At 37.5% G+C, this 26,022-nt stretch overlaps 11 protein-coding genes across 11 annotated transcripts; 4 read left to right on the top strand and 7 right to left on the bottom strand.

Moving 5' to 3' along the window:
* Positions 1-725: 725 nt before the first annotated feature.
* FDP41_006178 (uncharacterized protein) lies at positions 726-1,651 on the bottom strand (the record flags this gene model as incomplete). Its single annotated transcript, XM_044709784.1, has 2 exons — positions 726-969; positions 1,110-1,651. 2 exons carry the CDS (start codon positions 1,649-1,651, stop codon positions 726-728), a joined length of 786 nt encoding a protein of 261 aa, XP_044559417.1.
* Positions 1,652-2,541: 890 nt separating this feature from the next.
* On the bottom strand, positions 2,542-4,254 carry FDP41_006179 (uncharacterized protein; the record flags this gene model as incomplete). Its single annotated transcript, XM_044709785.1, has 1 exon — positions 2,542-4,254. One exon carries the CDS (start codon positions 4,252-4,254, stop codon positions 2,542-2,544), a length of 1,713 nt encoding a protein of 570 aa, XP_044559418.1.
* Positions 4,255-6,495: 2,241 nt separating this feature from the next.
* On the bottom strand, positions 6,496-7,230 carry FDP41_006180 (uncharacterized protein; the record flags this gene model as incomplete). The annotated part of the gene is made up of 1 exon (XM_044709787.1): positions 6,496-7,230. The coding sequence occupies one exon, from the start codon at positions 7,228-7,230 to the stop codon at positions 6,496-6,498; it is 735 nt and encodes a 244-aa protein (XP_044559419.1).
* Positions 7,231-7,751: 521 nt separating this feature from the next.
* Positions 7,752-9,515, top strand: FDP41_006181 (uncharacterized protein; the record flags this gene model as incomplete). Its single annotated transcript, XM_044709788.1, has 1 exon — positions 7,752-9,515. The coding sequence occupies one exon, from the start codon at positions 7,752-7,754 to the stop codon at positions 9,513-9,515; it is 1,764 nt and encodes a 587-aa protein (XP_044559420.1).
* A 217-nt stretch (positions 9,516-9,732) lies between these two features.
* FDP41_006182 (uncharacterized protein) lies at positions 9,733-10,722 on the top strand (the record flags this gene model as incomplete). Its single annotated transcript, XM_044709789.1, has 1 exon — positions 9,733-10,722. One exon carries the CDS (start codon positions 9,733-9,735, stop codon positions 10,720-10,722), a length of 990 nt encoding a protein of 329 aa, XP_044559421.1.
* Positions 10,723-10,903: 181 nt separating this feature from the next.
* Positions 10,904-12,232, top strand: FDP41_006183 (uncharacterized protein; the record flags this gene model as incomplete). The annotated part of the gene is made up of 1 exon (XM_044709790.1): positions 10,904-12,232. The coding sequence occupies one exon, from the start codon at positions 10,904-10,906 to the stop codon at positions 12,230-12,232; it is 1,329 nt and encodes a 442-aa protein (XP_044559422.1).
* Positions 12,233-12,264: 32 nt separating this feature from the next.
* On the bottom strand, positions 12,265-14,137 carry FDP41_006184 (uncharacterized protein; the record flags this gene model as incomplete). The annotated part of the gene is made up of 4 exons (XM_044709791.1): positions 12,265-12,987; positions 13,037-13,246; positions 13,387-13,392; positions 13,505-14,137. 4 exons carry the CDS (start codon positions 14,135-14,137, stop codon positions 12,265-12,267), a joined length of 1,572 nt encoding a protein of 523 aa, XP_044559423.1.
* A 291-nt stretch (positions 14,138-14,428) lies between these two features.
* FDP41_006185 (uncharacterized protein) lies at positions 14,429-15,245 on the bottom strand (the record flags this gene model as incomplete). The annotated part of the gene is made up of 2 exons (XM_044709792.1): positions 14,429-14,904; positions 15,005-15,245. 2 exons carry the CDS (start codon positions 15,243-15,245, stop codon positions 14,429-14,431), a joined length of 717 nt encoding a protein of 238 aa, XP_044559424.1.
* A 1,166-nt stretch (positions 15,246-16,411) lies between these two features.
* Positions 16,412-20,131, bottom strand: FDP41_006186 (uncharacterized protein; the record flags this gene model as incomplete). Its single annotated transcript, XM_044709793.1, has 1 exon — positions 16,412-20,131. The coding sequence occupies one exon, from the start codon at positions 20,129-20,131 to the stop codon at positions 16,412-16,414; it is 3,720 nt and encodes a 1,239-aa protein (XP_044559425.1).
* A 712-nt stretch (positions 20,132-20,843) lies between these two features.
* FDP41_006187 (uncharacterized protein) lies at positions 20,844-23,627 on the top strand (the record flags this gene model as incomplete). The annotated part of the gene is made up of 1 exon (XM_044709794.1): positions 20,844-23,627. The coding sequence occupies one exon, from the start codon at positions 20,844-20,846 to the stop codon at positions 23,625-23,627; it is 2,784 nt and encodes a 927-aa protein (XP_044559426.1).
* Positions 23,628-23,715: 88 nt separating this feature from the next.
* FDP41_006188 (uncharacterized protein) lies at positions 23,716-25,935 on the bottom strand (the record flags this gene model as incomplete). The annotated part of the gene is made up of 1 exon (XM_044709795.1): positions 23,716-25,935. The coding sequence occupies one exon, from the start codon at positions 25,933-25,935 to the stop codon at positions 23,716-23,718; it is 2,220 nt and encodes a 739-aa protein (XP_044559427.1).
* Positions 25,936-26,022: the final 87 nt, after the last annotated feature.

Here is a 26,022-nt window from a genome sequence, read left to right on the forward strand (position 1 = left end):
CTTTTAACCTTCCGACTTCCGTAACCAAAGGGCTACTCAAAGAGTCTGACTGATGAAGAAAAAAACAGAGATGTGCCCTTGATTATCCAACAAATAATTTCAGCCAAAAAGCTCCATCAATTCTTTCTTCAAGAGTAGAGAGTAACAAACAAAACATGAAGAAAAATGTTGATTAATCCTTCTCTTAAAATATATCATTTAAGGTTCTCGATTGTCGAAAAAACCTTAGTCCCAGTTATTCTGATTGAGAATTTACATTTTTCGGTCTCTTTGAGATGTTGGCTAACTTTATAAAAAGGCAACATTTTGGTTGCTCGACCCATTTTGAAATGCTCAACCATAGAGCGTATTCCCTCTAACACATTATCATTATGATATTAGAAATTGAGAGCAATTAATGAATTGCCGCAGCTCACCAACCACCCGCCATCAAAACCGGTTCATTCCAAACAAGTACTTTGTATTTTATACAAATTTAGAAAGACTTTGTCCTCGTTCTTTTGATACAATTTTATTGCATTTCTTCTCGTGTATTCTGTACACAGAGTATATATTTACATATACGTCAAAACTAGTGAACCGATGATGAACGTTTGGCTGAAAACACTTCAACAACACACCCACCACCGATTCAACACAGTCATTGGTACAGACCAACATGCAACTCTTGATGCAGTTACTGTTCTTTTTGAAAAGTGAGACACACATGCATCATCAACTCTCTCTTACTGTACCGGAGAAGAAGAGGAACTACTGGACGTGTTTGTGGAAGGACTGGTAGCCACTTTTCGATTCATCTTGTTCAAACTCGCTGAACAAGATGAACTGCTTGATGAAAACTGTTGTTGTTGCATGGAAGAGGTTGTGATTGGATCTTCATCTTCTCGATTCAAAATGAATTCCAAGCACATGGGATAGACTTGAGGGAAAATGGGCAAATCTTTGATTTCTTCGTAGAATTGAGGCCACCTGAGTGAGAGTGGGCAATACAACACACGAAGACAACGACGATGAATACGTACACCAATCATCATGGATGATGATTCGCGAATATATGAAATATTTGAATTCAAACCACACATAAAACACTTCACAAAACACTCACTTACCTTTGTAAACCCATGTCATCCTTCAATTCATAAAACCTTCGTTTCAGAGTCGAAAGAGAACATCCAATTTGATTACAAGCTTGTGTTTGAGAGAGATGGAGAACCCTCAAAATTTCTTCTTTAGTGATGGATGCTTGTGCTCGTCTCGTCTTTTTAGGTTCATCGCCATTTCGTGAAACAAAGCTGACAGAAGTCTTTTTAATATCAAAGACAGTGGTGAATTCTTTCAGTTTGGAATTGGTTTTTCTCTTTGATTGTTTTTCAATGCCTGTACTTGTGGAGGAAAGAGAATTGGAAGATTTTGACGATACAGTTGATTTACATGTATTCGTGCCGTTTGTTGAGGAAGAGGTAGTTGAATTTCTCCTCGAATTCATGGATGAATTGTCTGGAGCATGGGTGTCTTGGCATCTGACAGCATGTATGGGCGTTGAGAAGGACGACGTACTGTTATGGTTAGCAGTGTTGCTGTTGTTCATATTCAATCTCAATGGTGACGTAGAGGCAACCATTGTCGCTGTTTGATACGTTGCTTTTGTCATTTCAAAGGACTTTTTTGGAGTCGATTTGGTTGTTTTTTTGTGTTGTTTTGTGTGTTCAAACCTTGGTTCGTTCCAATGCCTTTCATTCAGATGCAAGTGGCATCCAAACACAGGTTGTCTCTCTCAAATTATACATCTCGAAGATGCCGACCCATGATCATCTTCTGCAACAGCTGACATAAATACATCAAGAGAGAAAAAGGTACCTTTTGGGACAGCATTTTTGTATACAATTAACCGTTTGCACGCAAACAAGGAAGTCCATACAAGTCTTTTGACATCTCTCTAATTGTGTTTCTCACTCAACCGGGATTCTCAATTGCAAAGAAAGGAAACGGCGAGAAATCGTTACCCATCTCATCCTTTCGCTCTGTCTGGTCTGTGCGATCGCTTTACCTCCATCCATGCGTCTGTTGGATTAATTCGTAAGAAGAAGAGATGTGACGGCTATCTATGGTGTTACTTTGTGAATATTTTGCAAACGGTAGAGGGAATGAACGATCAAAAAGCGAAATGAACCACAACAAATCTTTACATGAAACAACTCGTTCTGGAAGAGAGAAGTTTAGTGTGGCCATAGTTAGCTTTCATACAACATACATATGAGTTGTGACAGTTTGCTTCATTCTTGAGCCAATTAGGTGAAGTCGGTACGTTTTATGCATCTGTAATGCGTGAATATAAACAATTGCTTCAATAATGCTATTATATTGATCTTGATTCTTGTCGTTGTTATGAACGTTTACAGAAATGTTAAATTTGACCACTCGTTGAACTGTTATGGAGAGAAATTTCTGAAATAAGATTCACTGGTCGTTGCATCTTGTCAAAGTGAACTGTTTGTGTGATGAGTAAACAAATTTAATGGACCACATGTGGCCATAACACAATCATTGTGTTGGATTCATACGAACAAATTCAGAGGCGCTATTCAAAGTTTCTTCTTCATTCAAAATAAACGCCAAACTCATGGGATGTACCTGAGGATAAATATCCAAATGTTTCATTTCATAGAGTGATTGAGGCCATCTCATTAATCCAAATTCATGTTTCAACTCGTAGAATCTTCTTTTGAGAGTGGACAAACTGCATCCAATGAATTTACAAGCCAATGTTTGAGGAAATCTCAAGACACGAAGCATTTCAGCTTTGGAGATGGATGAAGGTTTCATACGAGGTTGTTTTGTGCTTTTGATCAATTCTTCAAAGGTTATGAAGGTGTAATGACGTGTGTTGTGGTGGTGATTGGGAGAACCATGATTGGGACAAGAAGAGGTGTTGTTGTTGTTGTTGCTCTGAGAGGATGACGAATCGGAATGACCCGAGTGATGATGATCAGTCGACGTACTAGTAGATGAAGAAACATTCCTCCTCACGTGATCATCCTCCTCATGACAAAGATAACTCACTGAATGGGAGGAGCTTTCATCCGTTAAAGAAGAAGAAGAAGAAGTGTGAGAAGCGCATGCATCTTTCGTTAGCCCTTGAATCAACCTGTCGCTGTTGCTACTGCTGCTGTTGCAACAACAAGAAGTGGTGGTTCCATTGACGTTGAAAGGAGGAGAAATGGAACATGAAGAAGAGGTGGTTGAAGAGGAAATAGATGATGAGAAAGATGCGCTGTTTCGCTCTTGCTGTACTTGTCGAATAGTGGGTGAATCGGAATGTCGACTCGATTGAATCGAGTGCTTGGATCTCACAAACACTTGTTGTGAATGAGAGGATCTTCTTCGTAAGGGGTATGGGGGTCCAAAGTTGCTGTTTGTGGCCTTCTTTTTGGAAGTAAGAGGTGGATGAGGTGTTTGGATGACAACAGATCGAGAGTGGACCATGGACTTGTTGTTTCTGGTATTCGGGTGCTGAATGGTAGTTGTTCTTGTTGAATTCAATGAGGACAATGATGAGGAGGATGGATTTGAATGGACTTCATGAACTGTAGTGGTATTTGTAGTGGGGGAGCAAGTAGTTGAAGCCATTGAAGTCATTAAGGTTTGATTTGAGTTTTGATTTAAGGAATTGGAGGCGATAGTTGTTCTCTGTGGAGCCTTTTGTAAGCTCTTTGAGAATTGTTGTGACTCACCACCATTCACTTGTATTATTTGAGGTATGTGGTGGCAGACGGTGACGACTTGTGTTGTAGGCGATGATTCATCTCTAAATGGATGTTGGTAGAGGTTCCTCATGTGATTGGAAGATTGAATTTGGGAAGAGTCTTGCTTCGTTTGACCTGAACGAGCAGAGACATTGAATGCATCTGGAGGAGGGAGTGATGAGAGTGGTTGTTGTTGTTGAGGAACTGCATTCGTCATGCCAACAGCACTACATGAATGGTTGTTGTTGTTGTTCCTGACAGTGTTGGAATGGGATCGGATGGAATCCAAAACCGTGGAGGATAGTGCTGGAACTGGTCCAATTGTTGAAGACAAGTTCCTATTACTTTGATGGTCGTGAGTGTTACTCTTCAATGATGTGTGAGGATTGGTCGTTCCACTACTATTGCAACTGTTCGAGACAGAATGAGAAGAGAAGTGATAATCTATGCTCGGGATGGATCTCCTTCCACAAGGATCCACAACATCATTCAATCGGAGTAGGGAGGACATCTTTCTCGTCTTTTGAATCCCATGGTGATGGTTTTCCTTTCCGAAAGGAGGATGATGTTGGTGTTTCATATTGAACGTTGTCAATGAATAATGAGAAGAAGGAACTGAATCACAACAACTTTTTGGAGATTGGGATATCAGCTGACACAAGAAGAGGATCAAAAAGGGTTGTAATTTTGTTGGTTCAATTAGTATGTTACTAGAGCTACTATTGCTAGTACTTGTACTACAAGGTCAAAAAAGAGAGTCTTTTCTTTTTTTTTGAGTCCTTCAATGGAGATCTCTGTTTCTTTTATCATTTGATGACAACTAGTTCAACACCGCACGATGCGATTGAGACTACAAGAGCCACATCCGTCGAGATACAAGAAAGATTTGGCCTATTCTACATGAAAGTCCTCTTGTCCATAAATACTCGATTATTTGACAACAAAGGTCTTTGAATGATCCCTTGTGAAATGAAGAGTATTTTCGCTTTTGGAATCAAATGGCATTGGTCGTTCTTGTTCCCTTAAATCAAAGAACTATTTCAGAGGTTGAAAATCTTTTCTAAGAGGTGGATTCTATAATAACAACCATAAAGAGAATTTTGAGCTCTATTTCGAAAAAACCTCCCTGCGGAAGGAACGTCAAAGAAATTCAGCAAGATGTGATGCAACGAGAATGTAAATAAATAAAGAATTCCAAATGTTGGGAACTCGAGAGTGGATTTTCGAAATTTGGGAATATGTCACTCATCACATGGCTCAACAGTCATTTCGAGTAGTGTGAACCAGACTAGTCTACGAATACATTTCTTCTCATCTTTCATTCTCCGTGAAGGATGAAATGTGTCATTGGTAATAATTGGTTAATGTAACAAATGATGTAATCTTTGATACATGATACAACCACCTCGATGTTCAACATTCTCTTTCCCTAGTCATGAGTCATTATTTTCATGAAATTCTTCTGGTCCTTACATGCCAAAATGATGAACATCACCTCGTCGATATTCACATCATTTCTACCCAGTTTTCTTAAATTCCTATCACTAGACCAGATCTCATAGCTCGCGGTGGTAAGCTCCCAATGAGATTCAAAAAGGAAACAAAAAACGACTCTCAAAAAATGATCGCCTCAATGACTCCCGAAATGTGGAAAGCTGCTTGTGGAATCACAAGGACAGTGGCAGGCTCATTAAGTGCAGTGGCGAGCATTGGTTTTATCATGTATATGATGGTCGTGTTTCGGACAAGATTTTTCAATCTTCCGAATGTAAGATTCTTGACCTATCTCCAGTTGTACATTCTCGGAGCATCCTTGAATCATATCCTGACCGTTTACACGGCATATTATTCGGATCAAGACTGGGTGTGCATTACTCAAGCATTTATCAATCAGTATGTACGAAAGTCTAATGTTGAACACTTCCCTTAATATTGTGATGATACACTATGAACTCCAATTTTCTGTGTGGTTGATGCTACACTCATAGATACTTTTCCGTTGGTTTTTGTTGCTGGAGCCTATGGATTGCCATTTTCATGTTCTCCACCATTGTCCTAAGGCGATTAACCTCAAAGAGGTCTATTTTGATATTTGAGATTTGCTCTCATGTCTCGACCTTCTGCATCACTGGGTTGCTTTCTGCGCTGCCCTTCATTGGAGATTCGTACGGTAATTCTGGAAAATGGTGTTGGATAAAATCGAAAGGTACAGGATTGATTTTAACCTATGCTGCGTTTTACATTCCATGGTGGTGTGGAATTTTTATCATTCTCATTCTCTATTTGGCAGTACTTACAAAGGTCTGTATGAATTATCGAAAAGGTATGTTAATGCCCTCACCAGGGAATATCTTTAAGACACTTCCATTTTCTGAATGATGACATAACACAACAGTCAACAAGTTTGAGGAAAAGGAGGATGAAAGAAGAAAATCACAAAGAATTAAGGCCTACTCAAAATTATTGGCATATCCTCTCATGATGATCTTAATCTATATAATTCCAACAATCAACAGAGTGACTAGCATATTTGTGACAAATAATGACTATAATGATGTAATGACTCTCATTCATACAATAATGTCTCCACTTATTGGATTCTTTAATGTGATTGTTTACTTTTTAAATCCAATGGCAGGTAAAAACATGGTAAAAAACTGTAAGATGTGTTGTTTGATGTGTTTCACAATGGATAGATATACAGAATACAAGTGGAGGGTTGGAGAAAAAAATAGTGAGAAGAAGGAAGAAATTATTTGAGTTCTTTTGGTAATCTACCTTGACGAAGAGCCTCCTTATAGTATTCGATTTCTTGGAGGGAAGTAGCCTTGAGTATTGCGTTTTTGATTTTCGAAATATCTTCCGATGAGAGACCACTGACAGCAGGTTTCTTTTCAATTGTTGCTTCTGCTTTGGTTCCAACATTAGCTGCTTGTTGACCTGCGGGTGCAATTCCTAGAATCTGTTGAGCCTCTGGTGTTGGATTATCTAGCGTTCCGAAAACATGTTTGGCTCTTTCTCTTTCAATTTTTTTAACTTTTACAAAATCAATCACCTTGATCGATGGAACAAGAAAAATAATATAGACTCTATAATTCTCTTTTTTGATCACTAGATTATCAAGTAATGAAATTGTTTTGAGTTTCTTAAATGATTTTAAGCCATTCAATTCGTAAAGTTCTCGGAAATTATTATTTGTTAATATGAGAGTTTCGAGGCTCGGAAGATTCTTCTCTCCAAGCCTTTCATCAATAAAATTTAATCTATTGTTATTAAATAATATGGTGTGTAATCTCTTTAGCACTGGAAAATTCTCCATCCTAGAAATTTCATTATCACTCAAATCCAATACATCAAAACTGTCCTTGGTCGTACCAAGATTTTCAACAGCAGCTATTTTATTTCCTCGTAAATCCAATTCTCTTTCCTTGATGGGATTAAAGAATTGTGGTGATGATGCAATGAGTTCGGGTGAAAGCTTGACCATGATGTAGAATTCGCGTCAACGATTTGTGTGCTGATGAAAATATAGTAGTTGCTTTCAATATTTTTTGCTTTTTTTGAATTTAGTTGAACCAGAATCGATTAGTAGACACCACTACTCAGAGTACGCTTTCGTTTCTTAACTTGTCATGATAAGTTTGTTTCTTTCAGTATCGACTGACTCATAACTTTTATGATGTACCAATAATGAATGCTCGCTTTTCGTATCACTCATCGAACTGGACTTCATTTAGAATGACTTTCCAACTCGAAAAAAATTAATGATCCTTGCTCTGTGGTCGTATTGCAACACCTCATTCCATCATTTCAGAAATTTCATTATCACTCAGAGCTTATCGGAGAAAGTGTCCTTGTTGATTTGAGGATTATAGTCCAATTCAAAACTACTGACGACGATACAACAATAATATATACAACAACTATTGAATATTCATCACCACCACCACCACCACCAGAACAAACCGTACAACATCATTCGGAAACAAAATCACCAACAACAACAACATGAAGCACAACAACAACTACACAACGCATTTAGTGGAATCCTTTCAAAAAAAACATCTCTTCTCAATGATATCTTTTCTTGTGTTATTTTCCATTTCGAATCTCTTCTGCATGCAGACCGAGTATCCTTCTTTGAAGCGAATAGAGATATCATCAACATTTGGAAAAACTGAAAATGTTACCTCCAACAAAGCATTCAGATACAGCGCTTTTGAAGACACGACACTTTCAATTTCAGTGAAATTTAATGCAAACGTGACTCCTATTCAAGTAATGACAGAATCCTTATCTGTCTCTGTGTACAATTATTATTATGTCGTTTCAGGAAATCCAGATCCTTCATTCACGTTACTTGGAGTCTATCGATTTACAATCCATCATGTTAATGTTAGTGATGTACAAAACGACATTACCTTAGAGATTGCCTTGAGATATCCATTTGGAATTTTTAATGTCAATTCGAGTACGGTTGGATTTTACAAATTCAATAGCTATTATTTCTCACCGACAAATTCTAGAACCTTTTACAATTATGCCAATTTCCAAACAACAGTATTGAGTTTTTGCAAGAGCAATCGATTCACTCCATGCAATATTGTTTTTGGAGTATTTGGAGTGAAAAAGGATTATACATCAGCATCATTTGGAACCGTACAAACAGTGCATGGACCTAGCTCTTTCAGATACATCCTAGGAGGTCCCTATTATAATTTACAAACGCTAACATTAACTTTCAAAGGTCAGATTCCATATTCAGTGTCACCTACCTTTAATCTCACCATGTACACTCCCAACAACAGTAGTGAAATACCACTAAATTATTACATGTTAAAAGCTTTTACGTATGAAACCTCAACTCCTGAACCTTCCATCTTTCAACAAACATGGGAATATTACTTTGGAACAAGCAGAAACTTTAAAGATTATTCAGGAAAGGAGATTGTTGTGGATGTTTCAAAACTGGAATGTGCTTGTAAATCGTCAACTTCACACTCCTTTTCACCTTCCTATGGCAGCATTGTGAGTGCACTCAATGACAAAATTACATGCACTGGAAGAGGATCCAAATTTTGTCGATATTTGGCCATTATTGCTCCAGAACCAGTTGTAAAAAACTTGGAAACTGAAGGAATACCATTCTTTACCACTCTTCGTAAAGGTTTGACCAGCTATTACAAGGTTTCTCTTGATCCCTTTCAAACACTATATATTGATGTCAAAATATACGTTGGAAATGCATACATGAAGATCAAGAAGGGATCCATTCCAACCTCAACCAACTATGATTTGGAAAAGTTTTTATTCATGCCATCCTCTGTAGAGATTAAGGGAGATGCATCTCTCACGACCCATTATATTGCCATCAGTAATGATTACGCAACGTCTGTGGAGTATCACATCTCTGTACGGTCCACAGACTTTCAGGATATGGTGGGAAAGAAACTGAGCCCAATTCTGTTTTTCAGTATCATGTCCATTCTCTTTTGTGCTTTATCTGGCCTTATTGTTGCAGTGGTGATTCGACGAAATCGAAGACATACTCCCAAAGAGTACACTGTTCCAGACATTCCATTAGAAACGATGAACACCTACTCCATGACTCCTACCTCTACCATCAACAACAACAACCATGGTGCACAATACTATGAACCAACTCATCACATGATTCAGTCCAATACTAGTAGTAGTAGCAGTAGTAGTAGTGGTATCATTCCCGATAGTCATGGTGGTGGTTTTAAACCACCCTCACTCCGTCATGTGTGAGGGACTACTGATATTCAAATCAAACAATGAACTTGTCGGAAAAGGACCCAAAAAATTACAAAAAGGACGAAATTGAATACGAGAGTCACCCTTATCTCGAGATGATCATCACCAAGCATACACACCTTCATGAAGAATTAGCCCAGTTCTTCCGATCAGCTCCCGAAGAAATGTTGTGTGAAATTGTATCATTATTCCATTCCGAGAGTTGGTCCACATGTTTCTTCTTTCCAAACACTATTACGAATTGTTTATGAATAGTGAGGTGCTGTTCCACAAACTTTGTCTTGTATTTTGTAAGGTCAATGATATTCCGTTGCAAGTGATTGATCATCAAATGAAATTACTATTGAATGAAGGTGATGATCGTTCCGCATCCATCCTTCAATGCTCCTCTGACACTTCTCATCCCCACAACAGAGATCATCTTTCACGAAAATATTTACAAGTCTTTAAATGTTTAATTCGAAACCATGGTTACTCGTGGGACACGGAATACAGCTATTACAAGGCAGAAAAGTATTCAAATATTTATACGTGCAATGAACGAACTTTGTGTGTTCTGGAAAAGCCATTACATGGAGAGTTTATCACGGTAAAAGCTCGAAAATTATTGAACCCTGGTCATTTCTATTCATGGAGATATGATCTTGAATTATACAATCCAACAGAAGTTTCGAATAGTTTCAAAATCATGCTTGGTGTGGAGTCTCTCGATTTCTTTCCATTCAATTCTCAAACGAGTGGAGATGTCGTTGGGTGGCAATCGAATTCAAAAGGATGTGCTTTAATTATTGGAGCCAAAGAAGTCATACGAAGTGCATGTGCATCCACAAAAGATTCCATCTTGCACCTTCCATCATGCCCTAAAACATTCAAAACAGGTGATTCCATTATTGTGGAATTTGATTTTCGTGTGAAAGATGTAAAAGATCAAGAGGTCGAAGCATATCGAGAAACAAAAAGATCAAAATATTTCTTCTCCAGAATCACTTCTAAAAACAAGGTTCAATTTGGAAAGATTAGATTTTACTTATTGTTGAGAAATGAAGAACTCGAGTCATCGTCATTGCATCACGAGATGATGCAACAAGAGCTTCATCCCTTAACCGATTGGCTGGAATTTGGTGACCCTCGTTTTGCTCCCTATGTTCCTGCATGCAGTTTGAATAAGATGCAAAGTGTTTCTATTCTTCCCCGTTATTAAATGTGATGTTGTTGGGAAGCAGGATGATGATATTCATCGACACACACACATTCGTGGATGGCAGAGTCAGTCAACGGAGTCTGTCACTATTTGTTGTTCGCTGTGAAATCTTTTTGTTCAGCACAATCCAGAAATTGTAATAAAAATTTGAAATTCCTTCGCCCACGCACGACAACAAAAAATGGCTGAAAACGAAACATCCGCTGCTGTATCATCATCACAAGCAGCTGTCGAGAGAAATCAACACGTTCCTATCCTGTCTCTCCCAGAAGAAGTTATTGAGTTTATCTTCTCTTATCTGGGTATTGTTCCGTTAATGAGAAGTGTTTATCCTTCCTGTAAGAAATTCAACGAAATCGTTAGTGATGGAAAGGCGTACTGGAACTCGGTCGAGTTGTTCCCATGGAATGAAGGTTTTGTAGATGATGATAACTTTAAACTTTATGACTTCACTGATCCAAAGAAGAAGCCGCGTTCAATTTCATCAAAGGCTTGGATTATGTTGTTTGAAATGATTGTCTCCAAGTTCGGAGATAAATTCCGTGATGTTAGCCTTTTCTTCTCAATTGATACCTTTCCTTGCACTCCTTCAGTTTTTGAATTGATCGGCAATCATAGTTCAAGTATTAGATCTTTAAAAGTTGATGCCATGACCTCTGCAAGAGACGCTATGACTTCCACTCTTGTAAAAGTTATTAACAAGTGCTCTCTCACTCTCCAAGAATTAACAATACAAGGAGGTTTTCCAAAGAACGATTTTGTGCAAATTTCACAAATTATTGCTCCAACCATTAAAGCACTCTATATTGAAGAAAAAGAAGAGAACAATACTTTGAATTTGAACGTTAATGGAGAAGAAGAGATCATGTACAAAGAATTAGAACACTTATATCTGGGAAGTATCCGATGTGACAAGTCTCTCTTTAGAAGATGTTTCAATGATAGCACCAAGTTAAAGTCTATTGTATTTGATCAATGTTATTTGAACATTGAAGCGCTAACGGAGTTTTTGACATCTAGCAATGCTGCCAGTAATATTCAACATTTGGAAATCCTTTATTGCACCCTTGACACAAATGTAATCCCAAGTATGAACATGTGGAGTCGAATTTTTGAGAAGTGTACTAACCTTGTCAACATTATTGTTTATGCCTGTACTGTAGGAACAGAAAAAGGAAATAATATTGATTTGTGCTTTAGAGATGAGGATATTGCTGCATGTATTGACAAGTGTAAAAAGTTGGAAACTATTGATATCCGTAACTGCAACCACGTGGATGGAAAATTCTTTAAGGAACTCCCCAAGGCAAAACGATTGGAAACACTCATTGTAGAATCCAAGAATTGGAATTTATCGAATGTTCTTCCTGAACAAACCTCTTCTCCAGTTTATAGCCGTTCTTTGAAGCATTTGTGCATGTACGGGGAGAAGTGTGACAGTTCTTTAGAGAAGCCAATCGCTGACATGTTTCCAAAGGTTGAATTTGTTCATCTCGATAAATTTGCATAAATATATTGAACTCGTTTATTTCAGAAACAAATCTACGAGTCGAATTTCTTCTTTTTCTTTGGATAAAACTCCTCATTGTCAACTATTACAGAGCTATCCTGCGAATGAAATCGTTTGAGCATGTGGAACATGTCTCCAGATAGTTGGTCAACAGGCAGAGGAAGCATGATGCATGGTTCAAAAAATATTGAAGCTACTTCATGAATATTTTCAATGTCGACATCAGATGCCATGGTGCTTCTGAAAAACAATCGTCCATTTCCAACCTCAAAGTCGTTAGGACATTCAATAGGAGGTAGTTCAATGTCATGGCTGTCATCTTCCATTAAGGCATCCGAATCATGTTGTGTTAAAGCCTGAGCTGGATGTGACAATGTATTGTTGCTGTTAAGTGTATATATCGAAGTGCTATGAGTAAGAAGGGTGTTATTATGGTGCTCAATTTTGTGGAGCAGATAATGGTCATATTCTGAGAGAGTACTGAAAAATGGTGCTTTACAACACTCACATGTATAAAAATAGTAAGGTTGATCTGCAACATACAAGACACTGGAATATGGTTCTAAAGCCAAGTTTGCATTTGAAAATTTTGGTCTCTTGTTCTTGGATGGTCTCAAATTAAGACTAATTTCAGTACAAACTGATTCTTCGTCTTGATGAGTGCCATCGTATTCATTTGAGCATTGAATGATGATATCTACAAAGGTGTTACTGTACAATAGTTGTTGCTGGTTGACCAGTCGTGTTTTGAATCTCTAACCAAGTATCAGAGGTTGACAAAGAAAAGATCTTGTGACGCCTTACCTTTTTACAATTTTTGAAAATACGATAATTTTCAGCATCAAAATTTCTTATATAATTAGCAATTTCCTCAAAACCCTGTTCTCGTGCAATTTCCTCTGGAGTGGTGTTGTCGATGAGTGGAGAACATCGCAATTGTTTGGCTGCTCCTAATTTCAGCAATCGTTGAACTACTTTAAATTTTCCATTATATGAAGCGATCCAAAGAGCAGTCTGTTTGTGGTGATATTATTCAAGTCATGCTTTTAATTTCACGTTCTTATGAAAGTCATACTTACTTGCTGTGTAAGATTGGTCGCCGAAAAAATTATTAATAATTGAATTGATTAATAAATGTGCATGAATTAACATACTTTTAACTGTTTTGATTAAATGTCAGTAAAATTTGTTCCTAAATGTTAATTACTTACACTCTATAAATATTTAAATATTTTACAAAATTTATGATATTACTGAACTAGTAACACTTACTCCACTGTTGGCAGCATCAATATTTGCACCATGTTTCACTAAAAACTTTAAAATAGTATAGTGTCCTTCATTGGCAGCGTTATACAGTCCTGATTCGTCGTATCGGTCTTTTGTATTAATATCAACTCCTTCTCTAAATAGCTTGTACATTTGCACAAAATTACCATCAGAACAAGCTTGAACAAACTTCTTTACTTTCTTCTCTCTCACATCAGGATCCCAGTCCTGAAACGGGACACCACTCGTGGCTTTTCTTTTATGCATTTTCAATCGATTCTCTCGTCTAATAATATTATTGTAAAAGGATCCACTCGGATTATTTGTGAATAAAACGTTATTGGTTGATGTCGTTGATGATGATGACATAATTATTTGCTGCTGATCCGTAAGCTGATAATTATTCATACTTGTCGGTTGATAACTCTGGCTGTTCCGATCTGACACTTCCTCATCACGTCCCCTTTCCATTCCGATACGAATATTGTTGTTGAATTGTTGTTGTTGTGGTGATGATGGCAGTGTTGTTTGAATATTCTTGTCCTCACGCTCGTCCACACTCATCTCATCAGTGGAACTACTGCTCCCCGCCGCTGGATGATCACAACGTCCATGATGAAGGACTGATGGTTTCATTTTTTTAGTGTAGGAATTATCGAATACTTCCTTAAATGGATAAAGTGCGAAAGGGCTTGTGAACTGTCTCAACAACATAATCTCAGATTTTATTGAAGATTCATCGAACTCATATATACTCCGGAAGAGACGACTGTCCTTTCCAAATAATTTTAAATAGTCTCACGATTGTCAATGGTCATTCGCTTGCTTATTGAACCACATGTGTCACATTGGTCATTTTGAAAGACATTTTTAAATTCATTGAATAATCATCAAATTCATGCCTTTTAAAAACACAACTCTCAATTTTTAATTTGATGATTGTAAAGACAATGGAATACGATGAATAATCTCAAAGGGTGAAACATTATCTTTTTCTCGATTCATACAAATTTCTTTCACCATAAAACTCACACTCTTCCACCCCTCTTGAAATTCTTTCATAAAATCTTTCAATTTTCCACTTTCAAACACTCCAACACTTAAATGAGGATTAAATGATCTTCTTTTCACTAATGCATTGCAATAGGGAAATGGTTTCATGACAGATTTTTGTAATTCTCTCAATATTTCAATCGACTGTTGATCAGGTTCCAAATGAATGGTTCCCAAACCGTCGTCTGTTAAATGTTGAATGGTGTCAAAATAATTGAAGGTTGACAGGGTGATTTGGAAAGGTTTGATTTGTGAGAGAATGGGAGTCAAAAGACCAAGTCCTTCTTCATAGAATTCTTTTGGAATAAATGGATAGAGGATGCAAATGTGAGGTTGTGGCCATCGTGCAACTGTTGAATTACAATCATGTCAATAATCAAAGTCATCAATGAATTTTTTATCATAATGTCAATAATGATTCGGAATGAACATTCGAAATCTAATACCTACCATTTGCATACCTATTTCGAATGGCTTGAATAGGTTCCCACACTTCTTCAGGAGGAACAATACACAACACAGATTTTGGAGTTTTCATTTTACTTTCGGAGAGACAAGTAGGAAGTGACACTTTTGGAACATAACGTTTCACAGAATTTAAATCTAGAATGTTGTTCTTGTCTACGATGGATTCTGCAGAAGCAAGTGGTTTTTCTTTTCGCTTCTTTTGTTTTTTAGAGAATCCTGTCATGCTGTTTTTTTTGGAGATTCAGAGATGAATGTCTTGTAATTTCAAACTAATTTCCAAGTTCACCAAGAGGTGTACTTCAATTTCACATGTGAATTCGCACTTTTTGAAATTGCCAGTTCTTCAGATCTATGATATGTTATTCTTTATTTCAATCATTCGAAGGATGTAATTGTGGTGGTGAATTGCTTGGGTTGTCCATGTGATGTGTTTGAACATATAATGGTTTGGTTTTCTTCAATTAACATTTTCCAACCATTCAACAAACTGCTTTCTCTCGTCACTCTTGGAAGAGGCGTAAGAACAAAATGATGTTGTCATGTCAATGTTCTTGAAGAAAATCGTTAATAGTGCCCAATGCTGGAGGTTTACTCTCGGGAAATTTGGCTTTCAATTTTTCTTGAAGAGCGGTTTCTGGATTTTCTGCACAAACACTTGAAGAATATATTCAACTTTAGGTCCCTTGAGGATTGGTTCTCTACGGCTCTCTTGTCTTTTGCAACTTTTCCAGTTCGTTTGTACTTTTTGATGATGGATCGAGCTGTCGAAACTTTCACACCACATTCGACAGCCACACGTGCCCAATTTTCGTCGTCCAAAAAAGCTTTAATGATGATCTCTCTAATGTTGTCAGGAGTAACATTGTATGGTTTTCTTGGTGGTCGAGATGGATGTTGTTTTGTAATAAACTTTCGAGTCATTTTGCACTTGTAATGTTTAGTTCTGTTGCATGCATGTAGTAAAATGAACAACACTTTTGAAAAAGATAACTTAATACCAAAAAAAGACTAATTCCAAAATAATTATAACAACTCTAACAGGTTAATTAAAATTATTACTGGTCAAATTTTAACTTGCATAAGGTATTTGTTGCTGGCGTTCCCAACTACCACTCCGCCAGTGTAACATTCCTTTATTTGGTTCATTCGATCTGCGTTCTAGTGTTTTTGCTGGGCTGAAGCCAAAATGCTAATGTAACAAAAACATTTGATAAAACTCTGAGAAACCCAACAATCGATGGCCAACCAATATTTTTGGCGAAGTGGTGGTTTAAATAGAAAATTTTCATAATGTTAAGTGCTTTCCAAATGCTAATGTAACACTATTTCTGGGAGTTGGGAACGCCAGATTTGTTGTCTCTTTTGGAGACCATTTCAAAACACCTTAATTTATAAATTGAATCCAAATAGACTCCATTTGTAACAATTTTTGTAATGCTCTCGTTCAGAACTCTCAAAAGCTTTTCCGCAATAGTAACAAAACTTGGTATTGCATTGGCTGCATTGCATTGAATTGCAACCTCGTGTTTTTTGGATGACAGCACCGCAGGTTGGACATACTTTAGCTCCTTGATCTTTCATCCATTCTTTAAATTGTTCGTCTTGTTTAGATTTGTTTCTTGCGTCATTTTCCTCACAAGTCAGACCTGGATGAAACTTTTGTACACATTTGGAGCAAAAGTCCCAACCACAATGAGAACAATGCACTTTAACAGATGGCATTCTTTTTCTAAAGCTTGGAATTGGGCTTAATAATGACTGCTCACCTCCTGTCGTTTGAGAAGACTGTGGTTGAGTGCTGGCAGTTGTTGACACAGATGATGGCTCACCTCCAGTTGGAATCTCTTGCAAAGGTAAGTGCTTGTGAGCTAAAATCTTCGGAGACATGGGTGATGAAATTCCGAGCAAGGGCGTTGGTTGATTAAATTCAACGATAATTGCATTTCCACATTTAGGATTAGGGCACCACAACAAATCCTTCATTCCTCCAAGTGCTCTCTTGAGAGAAAACTCTTCATACTTGGCAAACAAATCATCGTCTTCAATATGAGAGGTACCATCTTGTGAAATTTTGTTCAACTTTCCTTGATTCAAAATTTGTTTGACTTCCATAACCGATAAACTTCTATTGCATTCTGGACATTGAATACTGTCCACTTCGCCCTTCTCGATTTTGTCTTTGACATACTCAAAAATACATGCGCTACAAAACTTATGTTCACACTCCTCCATGAAAAATACAGTTCCATCTGTTGGCTTTTTGTCTTCATAACAAATGGCGCAAGTTATAATTGAGGAATCGTCAAAGTATGATGTTGGGGGTGTTGAATCAATATCATCCTCTCCGCTTAACTTGAGATAATTGACCACATTCTCAGTTTTCAAAGATGAGCTCATGCTCAAACTGAAAATATCATTATCAAATGATAACTCCGTATCGTTGGTAAGTTCCTTTTCTTTGCTGGATGTTGAACTGCTACTTGTGCCTGATATTGTTGTGAAAATAGAGTTTATCATTGAATTAAGGGTGTCCAAATTACTATCGACAGAGGCTGGTGATGCAGACGGCGTCTTATTAATGCTCATAGCAGCCTTCTTTTGTAATTTGCTAGGATGATCTTTCATATATTCGATATTCTTTTCAAGTAACTCTCTTAGCATTGCATGCTTGACCCATCCGTCGTACGACAGCCAACCTTCTTCATTTGTTCCTTCGTTGGCATTTCCGTTTGTAATTTCTTTATAAGGATAAAATTCCAAAAAGCATACGGACTTGCGAATTTCTGCAAGCTTGCACATTTTCTTAATTTGCTCTTCTCCCACCATGTCATGTCTGAGATCCAATTTGATAATGGAACTTTCGTTGTTTTGAATGAGGGCATTAAGAATCAAATCACATCCTTGAGGTGTGATACCTGTCTGTGCAAGATTAATATATGTAAGTGATGTGTTACGTATTAACATGCCAGCTAAAAATTGAGCACCGATAAATCCAATGTCCTTGTTGAAACTTAAATCCAGTTCTTTGACAGCGAAGGCACTATTCGACATTTTCTTTGATTGTAATTGAGGTGCCGAGTTCATAAATGCGTTCGAAATGTATTGAGCTCCTTTTGAAGTGATCTTATTTCCGCTTAGATTCAATCTTCGCACTGATGACCCAACTGACCATGGTGGCAATAATGTCCATGCAATACATTTAACATCTTCATCACCAAGGCCGAGAGAAACCAAGTCCAGTCGTACCAATGCAATTCCTTTTTTAATATGCTCCGTGTAGAGATCTAATATATATGGCACTGGATCAATAACGGGGAATGGAGTTGTAGAGGATGATGTTGGAACATAGGATTGTGTTTGTCTACACAACGATACATATCTCTCAATAATTCTATATTCAATTCTTCTCTGGTGATGCTTTTCGTTTGGTATTTGTTCCAAATCGTTCGCCGAGAAAATTAACTGATATGGGTCATCCTCGAGTGTAATTTCTACAACAGATATCAATTGAGGAGTTGATGGAACTACATTAGGGTTTGGTGGTACCGTTAATTTTGTTGAATTTTGTGACGTGTACATGTTACTGGATTGTTGTCCAACACCATAATAATTTGTTGAGGGAGGCTGTAATAATTGTTGCTGATCATTTGCAGGTACAAGTCTCACTTTCACTGATTTTACAATATGAACTGAATTATAGAAATTGTCGTCATATAAATATGGATAAAAGAAAGCCATTTGACTATATGAATATTGTGTGGTTGGAAATGAGTGTTTTTGATAACTATTTAGGTCGTTGATGGGGAATGGTGGGGGAGGCATCACAAATTGAGGATGTTCTTGACCTGTGACAGGCGTTCTTCCTGGTTGACCCAAATAACTACCTTTTACTTGACCTGTTGTTGAGGTATTTGTAAGCAATACTCCAGCACTACTACTACCATTATTTGTATTGTGTGATGACAATGGTTGTTGATGCTGATGATACGAAGAATTCCAATGTGTACCTCTCAAATTTGATGCCTGTACAGGATTAACCGTTATGTCATACCTTATTGAGGATGGGTTCAATAACGAATTATTATTGGAATTATAAAGGGAATTATATTGAGGTTGATTGTTGAGATATGAGGAGCTATTGCTGTTGGACAGCTGTGGTTGTTGCTGTGGTTGAGGTTGCTGTACACAGTAAGGACTATTACTACTTGTTGGAATTACAGAAACGGTCGTTGGAGGTGTTACAAGAGGACTCGCAGGATCAATCAACACAAAATCATCCACCATTTTGGTCTTGCTTGCGGTTGCAATCTTTAACGAAGGATTTTTGGCTGCAGCACCATGAGGATGTGATGATGGATTGGATGTATTCCGAGAAGAATTATTGGTTGTTGTTGTGGTTGATGATGGGTTGTTGTAATGATGGATAGTAGTGTAAGATGGTGTCGATGAATAATGTGAATGCAAGGGTGGATTATAGGAATTGGATGGAAGAATTGGAGGGGGAGAGTGCAGTTCATTCTCGGTAAATGACGGATACATGTGCTCCTCTTGCAGGGGAGAAAGAGGTTTCTTCTGATTATTATTTGTGGTTGTTGTTGTAATTGCGTTATTTACATTAGTATTATTATATGTGGTTGTTGTTGCTGTTCCAATACTGTTGTTGTTGTTGCCATAGCTATTGTTGTTATTATTGTCGTAATAACCATTATTTCCGTAGCTATAATTTCCAACAGTATTTGGGCCTCCAATGTTGGAATAGGCTTGTTGTTGATAATTCAAATGGTATTGAGTGTTTGGCACAGAAGAGGAACTCGTTTGAGGATAGGAAGGATTTGTTGTTGAATTCACGAGAAAGTTTGGTGATGTGCCTAACGGAAATGCCATATTGCTATATTGCAGTCGTTTCACCTTGACTTCATCACCCGGAATGAAATCACAATAGAGTTGAGCTTGAGGTTGTTGCTGTGATGAAGTTGATGATGTGGTCATGATTGGAGAGACTCTTCCTCCAATCGACGACGTATTTGAACTTGAATAATTAACATTGTTATATCCACTCCCCGATGTTGGTATTGGTGATACAGATGATGGAACTGGGCTGTTTCCCATATTTCTTGTACAAGAAAATTAAATTTAAAAAACACAATTTCCGAAATCCTTTTTATCGTCCAACAGCAACCTTTGGTCCAATAATAATAACCACACAGAAAATATCCAATAATTTTTTTTGATGAAAATTTGTTTAAATTGGAAGGAAGTCTTTTTGGGGCCATCTTCTAATTTCCATCATGAATGCTTTGGTGAGATTTTTGAAAGACAAGACATCATTCATTTCTCACTCTCATTTGGAGTGAGATCATGAACAAATGAACAGGTCTTTGATAAATCTTGCTAATGATCTACATGTTGCATGAATGATTTCATACCTTCAAAAAATGCGCCAAAACCGATCGGAGCTCTTTCTGTATCGTCCACGATGAAGCAGAGCCTCTCTCCATCATTCATTGTGTGTGGTCTTGATTTCAATATACAAATTTAACGAACTTTATTTCGCCATAATTTAATGATATGGAAACAAGCTGCTTAAGAATATCCTCCATGAATTTTCAAATATATTTCAGCCTTTACTTGTTGGGGATGCTTTGAAATTTACCTGTAATGGAAATTTTGATTTATAGTAATTTAACATTTTAATGTTCTGATGCCATTTAAACAGCAGACAAGATCAACTCCATCCTGGAAATAATACAAATCCAAATCTTTTGCTGCAATACATAGTCTTAGCGGATGATCCTCTACACACAGCACAACAAATGAAAAAATGGGCATTTTGCCAAGTGTCGAAAGGAAGCTGCTGCAACACTCCGAATGTATCGGGAAATGGATAGAAGTTTCAGAAGAAGAACAACATGAAAACAATTCATCATCGCTGACGCAAAACAAGTACAAAACTTTTAATTTAGACTTGGAATGTGAAGGCACCTTAGCAAACCATCATAGTGGTGTGAACTGTTGTGGTGAAAGTATGATCAGAGGAGACGATCGACAGCACTCGAAATGCTCCAATCCTCGCCATCACTTGTGTGAAATCAAAGTCATTCACACTCTCATGACAAACACATCACAACAGCAACAAATTAAGGCAGACTACAGATATACACCTGCAAATCCACGAACTGGAGGACCATCTTCTTTGAGTGAAAAATTATCTTCATCTTGTTGCAGAAATCATACTATCATACCTCCTCAGTCACTACCTCTGGGTATTCATTTGCACAAAGCTGTATATTTAAATTCACGAATTTATGTGTTTGGAGGCAGTACAAGAAAAGAGTTGAACTCTAACTGTTTTCTAGAATATGATGTTGAAAATGAAAAATGGAAACGACTGTCGACACTTATATCGTCACCATTTATTGACGAAAATGTATCTTATTCCTCAGCACAGACATCAATGACTGGCAGTAATGCTAATCCACCCAACCCAAGTCTAGATCATTCAACCTTAAATGCCTCACAGCCATCTTGTTCGTCATCAAATGGACACAATAACATGACTCCACAAAGAGCAGTTCCCATGTATTTAAATCCATGTTTTTACCATTCACTTTGTGTTTGTAAAAAGAGGAGAAAAATCTATGTGTTTGGTGGAAGAACAAACTCTGTGGTCACATCGAATAATTTATATGAATTTGATGTTGATAAGCAACAATGGAACGTGTTGACACCAATACGAAACAATTCAAAACAAGAGAAGCTTCCAAAGCGAGAGGGCCACTCGGCATTTGTGAGAGACGATTTTTTGTACATTGTTGCTGGATATGAATATAACACAGACCAATATTCAAATGAAATTATTGAGATCAATTTGGAGACTAATACGTGGCGCTATCTCTCTGAGGATTATTCGAAAAAGGCTAAAAGAGGTGGACATCGAAATACGCCTAAAATTGCTACCAGTGGTCACACGACCGATAGTGACGAAGAATATAATGATGAGCATGACACATCTACAATGTTCACAAAAGTTGCCTATCATTGTTCGGAGTATTGTGAATCAAGAGATGAACTCTTAATCTATGGGGGCAAAACAAGAGAGAAACCTTTTGGCCCACTATCCAACAATCTCTATGTGTATTCATTTAAAAGAAAGGAATGGACCTTATACAAAGCTCCTTCTTTATTGCGAAGAAAACACTTTGAGAGAGATCGTCACGATAACACTCTGACGACATACTTGACCTATGATGATCATCGTCAATTTATCATGTCCTATAACAAATCAAGCACTATAGTTGAGGATCGATATTTTGTAATATGCAACGGTCTTATTAACGATCATTTCGATCGAAGGCATTACATTGACGAAATGATAATCATCGACATCTACAGCAACACATGGTATAAGGTATCTGATGGATTGGCACTATCGATACCATTTGACTCTTGCTTGGTTTATTGTGACAATTACAATAGAGTGTATTCCATTGGTGGATACAACCCTTGTGCTGAAAAACCTCATCTTCCAAATGTCACAAAACTAGAGTACAAAATTACCAATTGCGACTACTTGAAACAATATGTTTCTAAAATTTCTAATCCTACTTTTCCAATACCATTCGTCACTGTGACCTCTCATGATCGAAGACAAAGCTTTCAATTAAGCCAAGTAATAGCCATGAGGTTATTTGGAGAAGAGTTTGGGAACATCCGCTGCGATAAACCCATAATTGTTGAAACTCCATTTGACCCATCACAACTCTCGGATGTCATTGATTATTTACATGGATCAGATATTGACTTTCGTGAGGTGAATGACATTTTAGAGTTGCTAGAAAAGACCATCAAATTCCCTGCTTTAGGACCTACACTCGATTCATATCTTTTACGAAGATTAGAAACAGGCCTCATTACTGAAAAGAATGTAACCTGTATTCTCAAATCGTATCAACATGTACCTCGAGTTGAAATGCTCTGTCTTTCATTTCTGAAGCGAAATGGGATGAAAGTTCCAATCAATGATTGTTCAGAGCTCCCAAAAATCATCTTGACAAAACTTGAGCAATTCAAACAAACTAGACATTGTGTACCTCCTCAGGGGACTTGTTGTTCATCAAATGGACCTTCAAATATCAGCGGAGACGTGAAGAATGTAAACCTTAAATTCTCAACAACTCAATGCAATCGACTGTATTTGGCTGAACCAATGCCAACATTATTAGTTTTTCTTCGCTCACTACGGAAAGATTTAGATGCTTCTCAAAGAACTGGAGATTTAACACTCTTCATACACGACCAAGAGAAAGACAGAGTTAAAAGTATCACTCTTGATTCTGCTGTTGCTGTTATGACATCCAAATTCTTTGAGAGAATGCTTTCAGCAGGTTTTGAAGAAAGAGGAAGAAATTGCATTGAACTTTTAAACCCAGTCACCTTGAATGAAAATGATTTGATTAATCTGGTAGACCTTTTATATTTAACACCTCCATCCAGAATTGATCCTTGGATGAACAAGAAAAACAAATGGAATTATATTTATCGAATTGCTGATTTTTATTGCTTGGATATTATTACAGCCATTTTAGAAGATAAATCCGTTGATTGACACTTTCGTCACATGTGTTCGATAACTTGGCAATTTTAATGAGATTTTCAAGAATTTATTTAAAGTGGAATACAATTTCATGGCAATTTTAAAGCTCGAAAACTTCTTTGTGGATGTGAAACTTCACACCAGTCGATTTCGAGGCATTTCTTGCTCCATTATTCACATCGACAATCATTTCATGAGGTCCACACACAACCACAGCAGCATATTTGTCACTTAATGAATCCACACTTGACATGACACTGTTCTCCAAGATCTTGGTAAAATTGGGTCGTTCTCCAAAGTGCATTCTCGCATCTGAATGACCATTAACAGCAGCTGCATTAAACTGTTCCTGTCGTGTGAAATAGAAACTCTGTTTCACATTCTCTTTCTGATTCAACAGAGCTGGAAAAAGTTGCAACAATGCATTATTTTGCATGGTCCACACCAAATAAATGTTTTGATTTGATCCCTTATGAGCCATCAATTCCGAATAAATGGCATGAATCGGTGTGATGCCAATTCCTCCTGCCACCAATATCACGGTCGAGTAGGAAGGTAAATGGACCGAAAGTTTACCATACGGTCCTTCGACACGAACCATTAATTCTGTTGAGGAGTGATCCTTTTCTTGGGCCACCTTGGCGAGTGATTGTGTCCATCCATGACCTAAATTTTTCACATGACAGGTGAATTCCACACTCGAATCTAATTTGGTGTAACTACTAATAGTGAATGGATGTGATTGGAATGGACTCACTCTTGGCAAGTACACATACACAAATTTGCCCATTCCCAAACTTTCTCGATCCAAAGACCAAAATGCAAATTGTGGTTTTTCAAATACACACGTCGTGATTTGTGTTTCTTCATTGTAGTCCAAACGAGAGACTCGAGTGGGAACGAAATATCCCAACACCAATCTCAATGTATGATCCACCAACAACAAAAACAATGAAATGGACAAAACTGGTAGTGTTCGAGACCATCCTTTTCCATGCAATGAAATCATGACCAATAGAGTTGGAACAAACAAGTAATGCACTGCCTTAAATAATTCCCATAATTTTCTTCGAACTGTTTGCAACGAGAAAATCATCAAGAATAACAAGGAAAACCAAGCAATAGGTCCAAATAATACAAAATCAGGTGATTCCACACTCACCAAATCCAACAAGTTGTTGTCATTGGCTCTTGCAATGACCATCATGATGCCATGACTTGTGGCCAATAAAAAACTCATTCGAGCTACCCATTTATGGAATTTCACAGCTCTCTCAAATGAAATTCCAAACACATGAATAAAGATCGAGTAACGTGTCATAGGCAAGAGAGTGGTTGACAAACTGAAAATCAACGCATAGGCCAAACCTTTTGCCACCTGTGAAGAAGTGGAATTAAAAAATCCAAACAAAAACCATGTGGCGACCAAACATAAATGACACATCACCAAAAACACCTCTCCCAAAGTTAAATCAAGAATCGAGTTGAACAAGGACCCCAAAAATCGATTCCTAATTAATTTAAATAACCTCTTATGGAAAACAAAATCGATAAAAAAATTCTTCTCCTTCATGGAAAAAATTGAATACGACAAACCAAAGCAAATCATCACCAACGCAACACCTCCAGTAGCAATCAAATGAAATTGCAAAATAGGTTCTGGATACAAATTCAACTCTCCCACATGTGTCACTAAATTCACTTCAAAATCTCCATGATAGGTATGTTTCTGTGTAATGTCTCGAGTGTGAACATTGAAAGCCCAACTAATGGCAATGGTTTTGTTTTTCACGACATGATCCGAATGAACATCTCCTGTATCGATGTGTCGTGTGAATTTTAAGGTCGTTACTCCTTGTGAAGAGAGACTTCCTGTGCGTTGTAGAATATTATCCACTCCTCCAAATAAGGTATCATTCTTGGGAATGGATTTTCCTGGAAGCCAAAAATCATAAATCATGGGTTGAGAAGTTTCTTCATCAAAGAATCCAATAAAGCAATCAGCTTGTTTCATACCAATACCATCTTGAAAGTCGAGACCTAAAGCGAGCCATCCTCGAGTGTGAGCTTGAATGGCAAATTCAATCATGTCTGTCGATTGTAAGAGATTGGGTGTTTGAGTGTGGAATTTCCAATAGAGTTTGAATTGGGGAGTGCGAACTGAGCTAGGATATTCGTTGGGTGAAATGATGGGAGAGGACATGTCTGCATGTACATTGGTGATGAGTGTGGAAAGAGCTGCTGCTACTGCCATCATTATCACCACCACCATTAGAATGATGGATGACATTTGGAAGCGTTTCAAAGAGAGCCTCAGCATTTGATAAAAAAGTTCTTTAATGGCTAGAGTATGTACAGAGGTGGGACAACAACTAGTTGAGTGAGCGAGAGAACTGCGAGAGAGTGT

The sequence above is a fragment of the Naegleria fowleri genome (assembly GCF_008403515.1).
Source record: "Naegleria fowleri strain ATCC 30894 chromosome Unknown tig51, whole genome shotgun sequence".
Classification (NCBI taxonomy): domain Eukaryota; phylum Heterolobosea; class Eutetramitea; order Acrasida; family Naegleriidae; genus Naegleria; species Naegleria fowleri.